This window comes from Euwallacea similis, chromosome 14 (assembly GCF_039881205.1).
Source record: "Euwallacea similis isolate ESF13 chromosome 14, ESF131.1, whole genome shotgun sequence".
NCBI lineage: Eukaryota > Metazoa > Arthropoda > Insecta > Coleoptera > Curculionidae > Euwallacea > Euwallacea similis.
Window position 1 is genome coordinate 2,507,170 of NC_089622.1, and position 18,084 is coordinate 2,525,253.

The window sequence follows — 18,084 nt, forward strand, 5'->3', positions numbered from 1 at the left end:
TTCATTACATATCTTGCTAGTTTCGAATTATCGATTGAAAGTCTGAGGAGGCATTTTGAAGCAGAAATCTACAGCAACAGGCCTACACTGTAATCTGAACGTCTAACACGACACTAGTGGTGAATTTATGAATCTACTTTTACTCCCGGGCCTAAAAGAATCACTATATGTGATTAATCTGGGGTAAATAAGGTTGCCTCTTAAGACCTCTTGAAAAAACTTATTATAACGAGATTAAACAATTTAACAACGTGGATTACGAAAATGTAGCATTCGTCCAAGGGCAAGAATCTCTGAGCTGTCCAGTATACAGGGCATGCGAATTATGTACTTGTATCTTACAGTTACAGGAAAACTAATTATAAGAAGAAATGTTAATGTACAGAATCTTAGTTTTCGAGTTATAGGTCGAGTAAATTTGACTTAATTTTGCAAATATGACTAGGAACTTTTCTAGTTTTTGAGATATGTATTTGCTTCGAGCATTAACTATATGTTACGATTAAAGTCTGGTATGAAGAGTCTAGTGAGGACATGAAATCATTGTAAAAATATACATTATAAACCTATTTTTGTCAACTATGTCGTTTATTCATTCTGGATTTATATAGGTCAAGTGGGAGACGATTAGAGAAAATTTTGATACAAGGATTGCTAATAAATAAATAGAACACCAAAATACCATTATAAATGATAATGAATAAATTGATTGCTCAGCGAACTTCAATATGGAACACCCGATGTGTTATTGCCTAATTAGGTACCGTACCTAGATATTTGAATTGTCAACTCTAACTCTACTTAATTCTACATTATATCTGAGTGTGTATACCTACCATTTGGATTGAAATTATAGAAATTGTATTAAACCTAAAAGTTAATCTGAATTACATTACTTTAACCGGTAAAATGCTAAGGTAATAAAGGCAGGCTAATCAAGGGACCTTCCAGAGGTTCGGATATTATTATGTAGTATAGATTCGATATTTATTTTCTCCGCAGAGGACCATGGAATTCCGACATATTGCCCGGCACCCTCATAAGGCTTCCGTTATGATTATTTTTATCTGGGTGCTAGGGTACTTAAAAAAACATTACCGCAAACTTAATCAGTAACTTTACCTACTTAATTGATATTTTGTTATATTATGTTTTTTTTGCCAAAATCAAAGCTAAATTAGCATCGCTGATAAGGTAAGTTCCAAGGTAAACGGGTGCCATATAGGTAATTGGTACAGATTTCATGTAAAAGTGATTCTGTGCAACCTCAATATATATGAATATTAATAATTTACAGGGGAGCAATACACTACAATGTCAACGCCTCCTTGGAAGAAAATAAACCTTGAACGTATTATAGATATAAATTTGAATTGCAACAATGGAAACAGCATTTGTCCATTTGCCAAACCTCTTTAACGTCTCTTGTCCCAACAATAAATGGCACATATGTGGTTTTCCAGAGGTAAGAATTTCACAAATAATGCTTTATCCTGTAGAATACTGGCAAGAAATTGATTCCTTAACAAGGGCAAACAAACTATACATAGTCAAACAGAAACTACTCCTTACCATCTTCAGCATTCGAGCACTTTAGCTGTCTACACTGCACCCCTACTTCAGTACACTTACATTCCACACAGGGACCTGATAATTCCGAAATTATCCTGCCCACCCTGTACATTCTACCGTAGATGTTGCACCCCGCCAACTTCAGCAACCCCACCCCTATGGAATTGAGGGTGTTTTGTATTGGTGGAGGACGGGTACTGGGTGGTTGGGCTAAGTCGATGCTTAGAGTTGTAGGTTTAAATGCCGAGGTTGTAGACAATGGAAGATGTAGAGGTGGGCTAGTGGTATTAGTCAATTTGTTAGTAGGTTTAGATTCGTTTTTGTCTGCTACAGGGTTATGACTCATGGGTTTTTCCATGACGCTAGGGGTTCCAGAAAAGATGAACTTCACTAGCTCGTCGAAGCCATCATTTTCCTCATAAGCAGGTTTTGTGGTTGAGTTCTTAATGTCTGGAATTAATTGGTTTAAATGTGAATTTTTGGAATTCAGATAGTAAGTTACCATTGTGGTTTGGATGGTAATGGGTCTTCTTATCCCCAATCAAGCTCTGCAAATCTGGAGCTGGTTTTGTTCTGATCACATCCTTAAAGGGGTCTTGAGGAATTATTCCTTCGGCCACTGTGACAATTTCAGGAGGAATCTGACTCAATTTGAACGAATCATCTAAGAAAATGTTCTTTGAATAAATTAACGAGGTGCAGATTTAATGAGGTTCTACCGCAAAGGTAATTGGGACAACACAAACTGGCTACTAATTGCTCTACTGCCAATTTACAGCCCAATTTCGGCGGAGGGCAATCAATTTTCTGGCAAGCAATATTGCCGTAAAGACATGTGCAGGTCATGCATGGTGAGTCTGATGGAACAGGCATTCCGTGCTGGATGTCTTCTCCTTCTTTAATGCAATTGATTACTAGAAGTTTCAATGTTATGCGGAGTAATTCACAATACGAGTGGCAACTTACTACTTTCACTAGCTTCGCTGGTTATTGACACTACTGGAACAACGTTATCGTAGAATTTATCAATTGCAGATGGATCTTTGGGCATGAAGCCTCCTGAAGAAAAAAAGTTTATGGATTTGGGTACCTATCAAAAGCAATTTGGGACATTTTTACCCTCAGTCTCTACAGGAGGTTTAAAAATGTTGCTACTATACTCCAAAGGAAGCAGACTGCCATCTATTTTCTCTCCCAAAATTGGAGTTGGATCTTTAGGAGACTCTTTCTTTAACACTAAAGCATCTGCAGCCACAAACGGAATAATCCTACGAAAATTACCTACAATATTTCTTCAAAACTTTTCGGAAGGTTTACTTGAGGTTTGGTAACGATGGAGGCAAAGTGGGTTCATCGTAGTCATACTCCGAATCCTCCCTCTCCTTATGCTTGCTGATATTCAGTATGGCCTCAATATCAGGAGGCAGCTTAGTACCCACCTGCACTTTATGCCTCAATTTCACCTCCTGGGTATCTTCAGTCGAAGAGCTGAAACTTTCGGAAGAAAACTCTTCAGTGCCAGAGTCTGTGGTGCTTATAAACTCTGTCCTGCCTTCAGCTAAGTTGTTCACCTCTGAAGGATCTAATGGCGGTACTGAGTCTGTAATAATTAAGTTAAGACAAAAAGAGATTCTTTATATATCTATTTACTTTGTTCAATGCAGTCGGTGGAATTTAAGATTTCAGTTACAGTTACTGGATAGCTCTCTTCTGTGGTAGTATTTGTTTCTTCTTCTGCAGCATTCAAGAGAGCCGTTGTAGGGAAATCGGTAGTAGCAGTAGTTTCAAATACTGTAGTATCGAGTTCCAAACTGTCAGAGTCAACGGTGGTACTCGGAATTTTCTCCTCAACATTCCTATAAATCTTTCCATCCAACAAGGAATCCACAATACTTAAAATATTCAAATTTCCAAATCCCAAATAATCCCCATCCTCTTCTTCCTGATTTTTTACCTCCAGAGGCATCTCAGTACTACTAGAATCTAATTTTCCACCAAACACCCTCTTTGTGTTAGCATTGGGAGTTGCCGGGCTGATGGTAATTGTCATGGGCTTTTCAGTGGTACTACTTCGATGTTTGGAGCTACTAATCAAGTAATAGTGATCCTCGTTGGGCTGCTTGGTGTTAGTTGTATCCAAAGGTTTGTGAGTGCTGCTAGGTTTGAAATTGGTACCAGAAAACTGCCTTGTAGTCCCGTACGTCTCTGGGCTGCGCTGATAAATGAGTTTAGTGGTGGGTTCCTGCAGGGTCTCGGCCAGGACATAAAATGGGGCTACTGTGACCATATTATCCTTGAAGGTGCTTTTAGTCGGAGGTTTGCGCTGCACCTCTTTGCGCAACTTTGAGTACTCCTTACTAATTGTGGGGAATAAGCCATAGTTGGGTTCTGGTTCGATTTCAAGCGTTCCATCTGTAGAGAATAGAAAGAAATAAAATGGGGGTTTTACGGTCAAGAATAGCATTAAGGGTAATTATTTAAAAAGTAAACTTACTTACTACAGTTATAGCTTGCAGCACAACATTCCCCAGGTTTGATTACAGGGGTGCAGCCTAAGAGAGGTGGGGCACAGGACTGGGGTTCACATCGAAGGATGCTTCGTAGGCAGTAGCAGTTATCGCAAACTGAATGGCCCACTCCGATTACTTTAGAACCCTCTGTGTAGTGGGTACCATCAACAATGCAGCCTCCTGGAAAGAGGGTTGATTGGTGAAACATGTATGGCTATTTTGAGTTTAGACTTACCCTCTTGTCTAAGTTTATAGCTTTTGGTGGTTGTAGTTGGTTGTTCAGTTGTGAATTGAAATGTGGCAGGTTTGCGGGTACAGTTGTAGCTGTGAAGAAAAAAATAATAATTAATCACGAAAGGTATTTTAGCGTCCGAAATTCATCTCTACGATAAAGGTATTTTTTGGTTTAGTAACCAAAGTTACTATGCCCACCACCTATGGTTAGGGTTCAGTCAGCAACCACTAATCACAGCCAAATGTGGAGGACTTTTTCTTGACTTTAGTTATTACCCGCAATGGCAAAAAATACCTTTCTTTTCAAAATTGATAATATTTTAGTTGGAATAATTGAGTAGGTGTTTCTGACCTAACAGGGCAACAGCTCGTTTGATGGAAAACTGGAGAGCACCCCTCAATGGGCAGCAAACATTTCGGTTTAACGCAGATTTGCTTTCCTGCTAAACAGTAGCAGTACTCGCAAAGAGACGAGCTGTGCATTGCTGAACCGGGACCGTAAATGCTGCCATTTAGTATGCATGCTAGAAAGAGATAAAAAGCTCATTAAAACTGCACCTTTGGTAAGAATGACTTACCGTTTTCATACACTGAATGATCGTCTGAGGGCATATCCAGTTCGCCTTCGAAATCAGCTCTGGCTTCCAAACTATTACCCCCATCGTAGAAATCTGCACTTAAAGCATTAAAATCTTCTCGTTTTCCTGCATTTTCAACGTACCAGAACAAATCAGCTCAGGACAACAACTTCTATATCTATGCAATAAAATACATCCAGGCGGGGGTGGATTAGGCAGTTTGGGACACACCCTCAAGTAGCACAAAAGGGCGCTTCTGCTGCAGGTGCAATTCAGGCAAGGTTCCTCCGTGGGTACCTCCGAATTTTCCTCGTGCTTTTTGTTGTCGTACCAGCAAGCTGCAACATAGAAGTACCTACATAAATAGGTTGTGCGTTCTTCTTTTGTAAAGCAAGACAACTATTCTATTCGCGTATATTCCCATGCAAGACTGCTGCGTCAAGATAATAAATCTTTTGCCTGCGAGGCACAAGCCGCTCTGTTGGTGTGGTCGGCCACACCATCTGCGATGGTATCTGCAAAGCGGTGGGTGTTGACCGAGAAGATAATGGTACCGATGATTTCGACGGCATTATCGATCATTTCACGGTCGTTATGTTTAATGCTAATTACTGATTTTTGATTATTGACCTATTTGAATGAAAACTAAGAAAAATTGTCGAATCCTCAAAGATAGCTTTCATAAGAGAATTTGAAGCTATCGGTATGAGAACTTATCTGAATAGACTACTGAGCATTATGCACATAAACTAAACTTAAATTTAAGTGTAGTTTTAATAGACGCTTCTGCGGGCAAAACTGTCGATTGGACCAAGTGACCTTAAACTTGTGACTTAGCTAAAGTCCACCGCTCTTAGGGCTGAAAGATCATTGTTTTACAAGCATCCTGATTTCATATTGTTTTTTCTCACTTCTCAGAACCTTAGCCCATTAAAAATATTATATTCATACATATGTATTGCAAGTAATAACACTAATTAAACCGCACTGTATATGATAATATGAATCCGTAAAATCTAAGTATAAGATCGAGTTTAGATAGTGCTAATTTTTTCTCACGGCCTTAAGCACTGAAATTTCAGACTTAATAATTAAATTACAAGATAATAAATACATAATGGATTCGCGAAGATGAAGTGGTAAATGAAGGAGGAGGGAACGAATCCAAGTAGAAAAAAATAATAAAAAGATAAGAAAAAACCGTTTTTATTTCCATCGTATTTTTAATTAGAAATTACAACCACTATTTGTTCTAATTAGTTTGCCTATTTAACCTCGCATGAGGAACATAACAGAGCTGTGCAGCAATAGTAAGAGAAGAGCAATGAAAGAAAGAGAAAAGAGCAAATTAAAAAATATGAAAATATAGAGAAATTTATAGCTACCAAAAATACAGCACAAGAATGAAAAAACACGATTTTTCACAAGCAAATACGTACAAGAAAGTAGCAATTAAGCTCCATAGTAAAAAAAATAATTTTAAATTAGAATGTCACCAAATGGACAAATTATAATAAGAAAATCTGTGTACCTGTAGTACCTCGCAATGATACGTACTTTCTCGATCTATTATCACTGAAATGCAGTTCTAATGATTAATATTTACTTTATTAAGATCTTAGAAATGCAGTTAGAAAAATCATTCAGGGTTGCGAAGCAAAAACGTTTATTTAGGGTGTGGCAGATTCGTTATTTTCGAAAAGTCGCAAAGCTGTAAATATGAAGTAACCGAAGAAACGTTTGCTACATTATCTAAACATCGTTAGTACGTAAAAGAAAAAACGTGATATGAACGTTATTTTTACATATATTTGATCCGTTAATTTCTGAGAATGAAACCAGCAAACATTTTAAAGACGTTATCACAACATCGTTTCACAAAACACAAAAGTTTCCGTGATTTCTTATGTGAAACGTTACAAAATCTATCTGAGATGTTCTTTGCGCAATGGGAACGGTTCAGCGTCTACTTATGATACTCACGATGACTTCCGGAAAGAGAGTTGCTTAACCTTCTTCAAGTCAAGTTCTCTTTTATCTTCAGACATTGTGACTCGAACTTCTGAAGATTGACTTTCCCATTATGGGATCTAATTCTCAAGTAAGAACTGAATAATCAGTAAATCAGAAGAATCGTAAAATGGTTACATTAACTTCTCTAGATTCTTTCTTAGTAGAGAACATCTACCTCTTGAAATATAAATGGTAAAAATAGAAGTTGAAAACAGAGGAATTTTTTAGGCTTTTTTAGGTTTTCCAGCAAAAATATTAAGATTGACATACAGTTGTGGACAAGATTGTGGAATCATTTTAAGGAAAATGCTTTTTTGTTGATCGTTCATGTTTTGTCCTCAAAGTTTATGAGTAAAATTAAATTATTAATTAAAAAGTTAAATGTTTTTGAATTTATCATACGATATTTGCCTTAGGAATGTTCTGTTCAAGAAAGTTATTGTTAAAACCAATTTTTTTGCTGGACAAAAGTATGGAATTCTATGTAGTACTGTTACCCATAAGAGCATTATTAGTTATTCAGCTTGGTGATGTGGTGAATTTTATACGTGATATGGCAAAGAAAAAGTATTTTTCTGAAGATTTTTGAAGTGCGATAGTTGAAGTGTTCCGACGTGGTTTCAACCAAAAAGAAATTGCAAAGACTTTGAAAATTAGTCAAGGGGCTGTTTCCAAAATTCTTAAGAAATATAAGACTTTCAGAGATGTAAAAAATTGTTTAAAACCTGAATATCTAAGGAAAACGGACATTACTACTGATAGAGAGATAAAAAAATATTAACTGGAGATCCTCGAAAGTCATTTAGGGTTATTCAAAAGGAAATTTGTAACAATATCAAAATTATTACAAATGATCGAACTGTAAGGCATAGGTTGTGTGAAATGGGCTTGGTGGGAAGGATTTCAGTGAAGAAACCATTCATTTTTAAAAAGAATAAGCAAACAAGAATAAAATTTTCTCAGGAACATTTATTTTGGTCTCGTCCAAAGTGGAGTACTGTTCTTTTTAGTGATGACTCTAAAATTAAACTTTTTGATTTGGATGGGAAAGTTTATGTTTGGCCGCCGGTAAGAGCTAGGTTTGATCCTAAGTAACAAAAATCAACAGTTAAATATGGTGGTGGTATAATAATGTGAGGATATTTTCCGCGAACCACTAGTCAAAATTGACAGAATTTTGGATCGGTTACTATATAAAGACATTCTAGAGCAACATATGTTACCATTTGCAGACCAGGAAATGCCTTTAATATGGCGTTTTCAGCACGACAACGACCCAAAACATTCATCCCGTGTAGTTAAAAATTGGCTGATCGAATATCAAATTACCGTTTTTGAGTGGCCGTCTCAATCACTGGATTTAAATCCGATTGACCATCTCTGGGAACACCTAAAATGAAAAATTAGAAACAAGAATGTGTCCGATAAAGATGAATTGTGGAAAGTCCTGCACGAAGAACTTTTTATTCATAATATTATTGAAAATATACTTGAATTTTGTATCACATGTTCATTTTTTAATAATTAGCATTTTGGCGTGAAATTATCATACATTTAGAATATTTCATACTTTTGGCCACCACTGTATCCCTTAACATCGGATACCCAAATCAATATACATATAAGTTATATCGAAAATGTGGCTCGAACAGAGGCTCTGTAGAGCTCTGCAACTACTCACACTTCAAAACAGTGTTTCTCTTCAAACTGCGATAATTGTGAAAATTAGTCTCTTTGAGATTTAAAAACGTTTTAAATTGTGCAAAATAAAAACAAAACTGCCCATCGATAAGTAAGGTGCAATGGTCTTGAGCCCATGCAGATTCCCGTTAGGATCGTGACCCTTCCGAATGACTCGTACGTATTTGTGCGTTCAGCAATTTCGCCGCCTCATCAGTCCACAGACGCGGTTGAATGCTAAATTAATGGCAGAACCAATTTCAGTACCAATATTCTTCTGTGAAATCCCAATGGGTTTTGAATGGTCAAAGTTACAAACAATTTACGCGCGAAGTACCGTTTAATAGTCTGGCTTAAGTAATGTATGCTAAACAGTCGGCCGTTGCGTAATCCATTCACGTTATGGAACTCGTTTGCTTTACTAATTAATTTAGATGATGTCAGTTTGATTTTCTGTTAAAAAAAGATGTGGTGGCATTTTTGGTTTCGGGCTTAAAATATTTTAGAGGAATGTTTCCAATGCTTGAAAGCAAAAAGGCAGGGTCTGCTCCTAAGGGATTCCGGAGCTCTGCATGAAGAGAACGCATAAGTGGTGCCTCGTGAGGATTACTAAGAAGACCGTTGAAACCGTAATAGCAAAAATGCACCAGTCCTTCAGTTTTTCGGCAAAACGAGATAAGGCGATGCGCATTATCCGACAATTCAGCGCGTCCTCCTAAGACTTCTGGGCTAAAACTACAGATCAGTCCCACTTCGTTGTCTTTGAATCTTATTTTCAGACCAAGGATCCCTTTCGTGACAAAGTTCCTTTCCAAATTAGCTTTCTTTTGTCAAATTAAAGTCCAATTAACTTCTCTACCTCCCCGAAGCAGCAACCAAATTAGCTATTAGGCAAATCACTATGCCACACCTCAGGATTGTTCCCAACCATCCTTTGTCTGGTAAAATTACCTTGAATTAGAAGTCGAGTGATTTGCATGTGAGTACTCTGCCTAACAGCCTAATTACGTACTGGTCTTCACCAATATTTCTCAAGTCCTCTTGAAATTGCAGCATCTGGCGCTTATTAGCGCCGTCTAAACAACTTAAAAGGCGATAACAGGCTTTTTAAGTGACAGGTCATGCAAGCTCTGAAGTTCTTCTCGAACGTGAAAGATCACCTCTTTGAGCACCGTAATTAAACTCTCGCGGTTTGAAGCAAACCTGTGCTTCTTGAAAATCAGAAATATTCTGCAAATACACCTCTCAAAGGGGAGTTTCTTCTTAGATGTTTCCTTTCGCTCGAAGAAGTTGAAATTTCGTCTTGAAGCCCTTTAGAGTTCAAATAGGCCGGGGTTCACACGATATGGAGCTTTCCCAGGCCCAGGTTTCACGTGCATGATAATTTAACTGCGATAGTATCTTCGATTTATCGGTTACCTGCTGCTTATCTTCCATTCGGTTTCTTGCTTCGCCTTTTGCTGGAACGAGACGTTATTGAATGCTATATAGGGTGCAGTAATCACATCGCGAAACTAACTACATGTCCTAGCAGTACAGGATGGCGCACCGAAAAATTTCCACTCGGGTTCCTTTTTGTAAACGAATAAATGGAAATATGCCCGGACACAAACCTTAGTTTTGGGGGGGACACGTTTCGTACCTATTTGCACCCCCTCTGCTCCAGCCCCTACCAAGGGATGGCTGTCGTCCTTAAAATTTTAATGGAAAAGAGGGCGAGTGATATCTTATTTTAAAGGGAATTGAATTCCCTTTGTTATGGAACCTTCCTCGTTGGAATCGATTGAATAGTTCGTGAGAAATAAAGAAAAAAAATGTAAAAGTAGCAACATTTCTTGCCACTTGTGTCAATGAAGTAAACGTTGAAAATGTTCGCCTCCAACCTCTATGCAAATAAAGACACCGCTCGAAACGTTTGCAAATATTATGGAGTATTTCGGGAGTTGCTTGTTGACACTCGTACACTATTCTTTAGCCGCAAGTCTGTTAAAGAATTGAGTTTGGTTGCAATTTTAGATTTCAAGAGCTCCCACAAGGAAAAGTCCAGTGGCTACAAATCAGATCTTCCGCGCCATTCAATGTGACCTCCCAATTTATCTGCCTTTGCGAGAAACAAACTGATAATAGTAGGTTTCTCGAAGGATCAAGTGAAATTCCAAAATACTATTATTAATACCCTTTTTTGTGCATTTTATTTAACGATCAAGTAATACAAGAACGGTCCCATAACAAACGGAATTCAATTCCCTTTAAAATAAGATATCAATTGACCCCCCCTTTCATTTGATATTTTAAGGGTGGCAGTCACCCCTTCGTGGATTTTGGAGCAGAGGCGCAAATACGTAAAAAATGTGTCCCCCTAAAAGCTAAGGTTTACATGTCAGAATACATTTTCATTTATTCGTTTAGAAGAAAAAAACCCGAATGGAAACTTTTCACAGCGCCACCCTGTATAATAAATTACTTTTACCATAGGTAAACACCAACTTGTCAAATCTAGAGAAGCGAATTCTACATAGATAAGATCGACAGGCCCTTCTTGTAAGAAAATGTTTACACCCAGTATATTTACTTAAACTCGTTCGTGACTGCCTATATCTTTGCGCCGATCGTGAAATGAGAGTTTCTTGCTCATTCATTCTTTGGACCATTCACAAGATTCCGCACTTTAGAAATATTATTACCGACTTCATTATCTCATTATTCACGCTCATTATTTTGGTATTTTAACGAGACTAAGTGTTCAGACAAGTAGGGGGAATAGCATGTCAATGAGAAATATCTTTAGAGAAGCCTTCGGAGCAGCCGAGAGCGGTGAAAAGTAATGAAGAAAAGTTTGTTCAGAACTAACGTTTTTGAGTTACCCTGTATATTTAAATATTAACACTTATGGTCCTCACATATTTTCCGTCTACATATTTCCAGAATTTATGATAGAGTCCGAGATATTTCAAAATCTGGGAAATCTGTCTTCATTTCATCTATCAGTGTATGTACTCTATCAGGCCATTTGTGCCATGCTTGGATGAATTCGGGTCACTCTAGTGACTCGATCCATCAGATTGGGTGCAATGTTGCTAGAGGGAAGTTAGTGTCCTTTAGAATGGACGTGAGAAGTTTAAAATATATAGGTGTATGTACTCTATCAGGGTTACCATTCGTACTACGTTTGGTTGAACTGGGGTAACTATGAATACCCGATCAATTGCCATTGCGAATTGTTGCAACAGGGAAGTGTCCTTTGTAATAGACATGAGAAGGTTCGAAGTTATCAATGCATGCACTCTATCAACAGTAACATTCTTACGGTACTTGATGGGTCAGGTTTCTTTAAATGCCTGGTCAATCTGATTTAGTGCAATTTTGCTAGAGGAAAATGTCCTTTACAATGGACTTTGAACGTTCAAAATGTATGTGTGTATACACTGTATAGGGACATCAATCATGCCCTGTTTGGTTGAACTCTGGTCACTTTAGAAACTCAATCAATCACTGAATTCTGTAAATATGCTTCGATCAAAGACATGCTGAGAGACTGTAATGGATGCGGTGATATGTAAAAAATATTCAAGAAACTGAAATGTTGTATAAGATGACGACAATGCTGTGTTTATATCACTAAATTTTTATTTATACTATATTTCTTCAGCTATTTTGTAAGGAACTGTTGCTGCGCTTCTAGTTAAGTAAGAAATTATTAGTTGCGATTAGCAGTGACAACAAAAACAGGCAAACAAAACCAGAAAAGAATTACAAAAGGACTTAAATTTCAACTCGCAGAATACTGAAAACTCCGAAACAATTTCTATACTAATGATCAGAATAAATAAAAAACCAAAACTGCGTAGCAACTAAAGAAATGACTGCCGAAGTGCATCGGCAAATAAAAAACCTGAAACGGGAAAAAATCAAAGGCGGAACCACTGATGAGGAGGACCGCACGGTTTTAAATGAGCGGTCAATGCGGTTCAGGTCTGCGAAACACGGTGGATGCATATCGACCGCCGATGACATGTGTCATCCCGCTCTTCGTCTTTTGTTTTTGTGTTTGTGACGCCGTTTTCCTCGTCTACGCAACACGAAACAATTAGAGGCCAGGTCGAAGCCCTTTTAAACAATACCGTTAAACAGGCAAATTGCTATTTCACTTGGCTAGAACAACTATGAAAGTTTGCTTTTTTATGAGAGTTTGCATTTTTTTTTCTATTGATGGTATCTGTATTTTATAGCACTGATTTCCACGAATGTCTTGTAAAGAGCAAAATGCAGTAAAGCGCAGCTTGATCAGCTAACTGTTCCTATAGTAGCTGCTCCAAGAGTCATATGGTCTTCACTGAAGCTCAACTACTTTAAACCAGGAATTTACTAGTTAATAATAGCCACAATAAAAGACCCGTGCAATTAAGCCATTAATAAACCTCAAGTTCATTTATATGCCACAAAGTATTATGCGCGCTATGCATTTTAATGAACTGCAACAGTATCTGCATGAAGTACCACCCATGGTGGCTGAACCAAGCTCTTCTACTCGTACCAACAAACCAATCATTTTCCGGCCTCCCATTTCAATTAATCTCCAAAACAGATAGATCGCTTTTTGAATACATTATAAATTTAATTATTCCCGTCAGATCGGTCATTACAAAACTGATGAGGTCAATGTCGGACGTGTTGTGTCTCGTTTTTGCCAGGTGTGGTTCCAACACCTATATGTAGCTCGTTCACACACCGACCGCGTAGATTCGAAAGATTTACAATGTATCCGCTAAAGGCATTCTTCGAAATCCTATCGGTACCACTGGTGTAGGTACTACCACCAACGACGCTGTCATCTACATACAAACAATCGTAAAATTGCGGCGAAGCGGCTGAAAAAATCCAAAACGAGTCGAGGCACTTTTTTGAATCGTAGAATCACTGGATAAGCTGAGACTGTTGACGGTGTAGTCGACTGTTTAGGTGGACACCACTATAGGTGGTACATGGGTACCTACCCTAGATTTTAAAGTGCTATTTTAAATGCTCTCTGAAATCTATGCACGTGGAAAACGTATTAATAAAAAGTCAGGTAAATGTAAATTCACCTCGTTTTCAATGAAAAGCCAGTGCTTTACTGTTAGCAATGCCTTTATCTGACTTTACGCGTTGGGTTTATGTAATAAAAATCATTAATACATTTTCTTTGAAAAAGTTGCCATTTTTTTTTGTCTTTTATGTAGCGATATTAACAAGAAATGGATTTTATGTAATTTGCAAAAGTACGTAACGTTTTATGAGGCGAATTTGTTTATGGCGAAGCAAGCGAGTCCATAAAAGCATGAGGTGGATAAAACCTCTTGCGTACGCATTACATAAACGTTTTATGTCCGATTTCATGTTTATTTGCTAACAATTTAACTTCTTTGACAAAGCACTTTCGTCGCGTAATGTTCAAGTGCGTGAGAGGATAATCTATGGCCAACTCTTATAGCACATCGTATTTTCTATGTATATGTGAGAGAGTGGTTTGAGCTAACTCTATGAACCTGTATGTTTTTGAAAAATGACCAAGATGAATCTCACTGAAATAAATAACGTAGTATTACATAGAGTGCTTTAATTAAAAATCAGAACCTAGGGTGACCTTAGACCAAAAACCTAAAAATTACAAACCTAAAATTACTTGGAATAGGAATGCGATGACATACATACTACATATACATTATTTTATACTATTTCTTTTGATTTAGATATTCTTTATTCTAAAGGTGTTTAATTTGTAACGCTTCTTTCTGTTTAATGTGCTTTAATTCCAATAATTTTTCTACCTCTTTTTCTTTCATGTTTTTATCATACCCCGAGATACATATATGGAGGCTTACGATATTCTCATTACGTAAGCATACAGTGAGAGTAAAAAGTATGGAATAAATTCATTTAAAATTCAGGGGTTTGTTTTTTTTAAAAACACTGGGACGCGTCGATTTTTATTTTTGACTGCGGTTTTTCTGATGGTAAACTTATGTATACAAGGTGGTCCAAAAACAAGTTCGACCACCAGCTTCATTTTTTCAAATGGAAACACCTATTTTTTATTGTTTAACATAGTTTTCTAGGTATAGGACATGGTACATGAAATATGCTTAGAATTCGATGCACAATCCAAAAATGAAATAAAAAATAGGTGTCTTCATGTGAAAAAATGAAGTTGGTGATCGTGGCTTATTTTTGGAATCACCCTGTGTACATAAGTTTATCATCAGACCGAAGTCAAAAATAAAAATCGACGCGTCTGAGCGTTTTTTCGAAAAACAAGCCCCTGAATTTAAAAAAATTTATTCCCTACTTTTTACTCTCACTGTAGAGTAGTGGATTAAATGTTCTTTCCTACTTTTTGCACAGAACTAGGAAATAGGAGGGCGGAATTAAAACAATTCGTTCATATAGGAACCCTTACAGAACAAGTATTGCTTTTATAATCTATTTTTTAACATTATCTGCCCTAATCCTTTAACAATAAATATTTTGTACAAACTTTCCAACATCCTTTTTTTAGTTGAACAAAATACGATTACACACAAAACACACACTCACACAAACTCACAGATTAGTTCATCATTAAAAATAAAAATCTGAAAATGGGCAATTCCAACCTCGTACTTGGGAATTTATTAATGGAATAAATTACATATAAATTACTAATTTACTGAAATGACGCCTTAATAAAATATTTTTTTAACACAATTTGTCGCAAAAAAATAAAAAAGATAACACTTATTCATGAAGTGAAAAGAGATCAATGAACTTTAATTTACTCATATGCAAAAATTAATAAATCTAACAACACTTCTGAAACTGGAAGTCTGAGTTTCAAAAATCTTTTTATCGGCTGCGTTACCCAAGTTTCGCCCCTAAGGGCATTATCCGACTCAAAATAAAGGTTTAAAATACATATGCACTAAGCTACATATTAATTTTATTTTTCTGGTCCTATACCAGTAAATTGCAAATAACGTAACGATAACCTATAACCCAAAGTCAGCAATTACCGATAAGTGTATGTAATGAAGAATCCAACCGTGCGTCCAACCGAGACTGCGGTTCGGGTTTTCGTCTCGCTCGTAACACGTTACTTACTATTCTCGTAATGTAATGTACTAATGTAGTGCACGTGAATGTGTATTTATTTTGTATCTGATGACGCCTTCAAGGGTAAAAGTCGGGAAACGCACCCAATAAAAAGATTTTGAAGAGTTAGATTTCAAGTTGTAATTCAATTGGTTAACAAAAAAGTCTCTTTGAGAATAACTATATACGACCTTGTTTGGGGGATGTTGGGTACCATATTGGCTTTCCTTCTCAGTGACGCAAAACAAATAAATATTTCTTTGTCTTTAAGAATAAAATTGTTTAATTGACCTACGAATTTGAATTTTAAAAGCAACTAAATTGAAACGGAATTCATAAATAAAAAATTAGGTCAAACGTATGTAAAAAATATCTTCAAATTAAATTTTTACACATCATTTCATGTTCCCAAAGAGGAGCTTCGTGGTATAAATTATTTTATAACACCCCCAAAATGGTTCCAAACCAGTTTGAATAAAATCCTACAGAGTCTATATAATTTATCAGTGGAAAAACGAATTTTTAATGGATTTTGAAGGCACCTAGAGCAAAAACGAAGCGTTTTTGCATATACATAAATTAGACTAAGCGAGCTTATTTTCATTTGAAGAATTTGTGTTGTTCTTTAGTCTATATTTTTCCAAGACATCCAGTATAAAACTAATTTTCACATTTTAACCAGGTAGGTATTGAAAAGTATCTACTGGAAATTCAGCTATAACGCCAGAAATCAAATTTTGAGGGGGAAAATATAATAACATTAGGGGAAGACTATAACTTACCCCCATAAACAATAAGCAGCTTGGCCTGCATCAACCCCAAAAAGAAGACGTATGTAGCAAATCGCGAACTCGCGGTCATGGCATTGAGTACCGCCGTTGTGAGCGGTGTCGGCGAAGAACTGAAGAGTACCGCGAGGCGGTACCGTGCTGACCTCCGGATATGTGCCCTGGGCGTGGGTGATACCATGGAGATAACATCTACGATAACGCGTGAGATACCATAGGATACGCAATCGCATCGTTAATTGTTGCTTCTATGGTACTAAATTTTGATCTCAGTTAAGGAGAAAAATACTGTAGTAAAGTAGTGCAGAGGATTGCATGGATATTTACAGGAGTAGATTAATAAATATTTGCAAGAACAATGATGATTTGATGTTAAAACGAACGTTGAGATAAGCACCAATGGAACAAGCCACGTAGGAGTAGAATAAAAAGTTTTAAAAATAAGTGCATGGATTAAAATAATGAGTAGCTATCAAGTTTTAACTCAAAAACTCAACTAACTATGATAAAGCAAAACCTTTTTTTAAGTTTAACGTCCTGTAGGTATTATATCTCACAACAGAGAAGTGTTGAATTTCGGAAAAATAAAATCAGACTTTTTAATCATTTTATACATATTTAATAATGATTTTGACTCGGCACTTGAATCACTTAAACATCTCTCGTCTATCATATTGTATTCTTACAAATTATCCATACAATGTAATAACCTTAACGTTAATTAAAATTTTCTCAGGATTGTTGAAACTTTTTGGAGTGTCAAATTACATTTAAATAATAGTTATTCAAAAAACCGTCATAATCTGAACATTCTCATTAGTTTAAAAGTTCAAGAAGATGTTTATTGTTTGTTCAAAACAGGAAGTGTGGTTGTTGAAATGGCGTGTCTACTGTCCGCTGTGATAATTTAATTTGAAAACTTAATTATTTTTTAACTGTTTAGACTACTGCTACCTGGTGATTGTAAAATTTCATTATAATAATTATTATCTACATCATAATGTTAAGTATATTTAAGAATTTTTGTCATGAGAATAATTGGTAGGTGTCACAATAAGTAGGTATTTTTAGAGTTCGCCATATTATCAGCATTGAAGTAAAACATCTAGAAAAATGTTTATTTAGAAATTTATAGTGCTGAAGAGAAAACATTTACTGTACATGAAAAATCCCTAAAAAGAAGGATAATGTAGAGCAGTAAAAAGAGAACAAATATGTATTAGTACCGCTTTATCGCTTATTTTCTTATGTGCGTGACGAGGTAAATCATCACACAACGACGGGATCCGGATTTTGATTCATTAGATTTATGAATAAGTCAAAAAGTTTCTGTGTAAAATAGTTCCACTACACTTATTTAAAGACAACAAACTGGAAAACTGAACTATAAGTGATATATTAAATACATGAAATGTGTAGATCTCATCAGGGTTGATTACATTAATTCACAGTAGGTGTTGGAGGCATTTCACTTACAGGCATACTCATTCGAATGGCATAAGAAATATATTATTGCACGTCATTTTCAATGCGGTTTGTTTATTTTTAGATTAAATTTAGGACAGCCGTTTTAACAGAATTTTAACTGCGGTGCAAACTGGT

General features: G+C 36.4%; 1 protein-coding gene across 1 annotated transcript; it reads right to left on the reverse strand.

Moving 5' to 3' along the window:
• Window positions 1–1,210: 1,210 nt before the first annotated feature.
• On the reverse strand, window positions 1,211–16,725 carry LOC136413516 (uncharacterized). Its single transcript, XM_066397109.1, has 13 exons — window positions 16,477–16,725; window positions 5,038–5,232; window positions 4,895–4,987; window positions 4,669–4,840; window positions 4,318–4,406; window positions 4,071–4,262; window positions 3,223–3,984; window positions 2,890–3,172; window positions 2,692–2,840; window positions 2,539–2,631; window positions 2,292–2,486; window positions 2,075–2,236; window positions 1,211–2,022 (listed from the first exon to the last, which is right to left on the reverse strand). The coding sequence occupies exons 1-13, from the start codon at window positions 16,661–16,663 to the stop codon at window positions 1,562–1,564; spliced, it is 3,033 nt and encodes a 1,010-aa protein (XP_066253206.1). The 5' UTR covers window positions 16,664–16,725; the 3' UTR covers window positions 1,211–1,561.
• Between the last annotated feature and the right edge of the window lie 1,359 nt (window positions 16,726–18,084).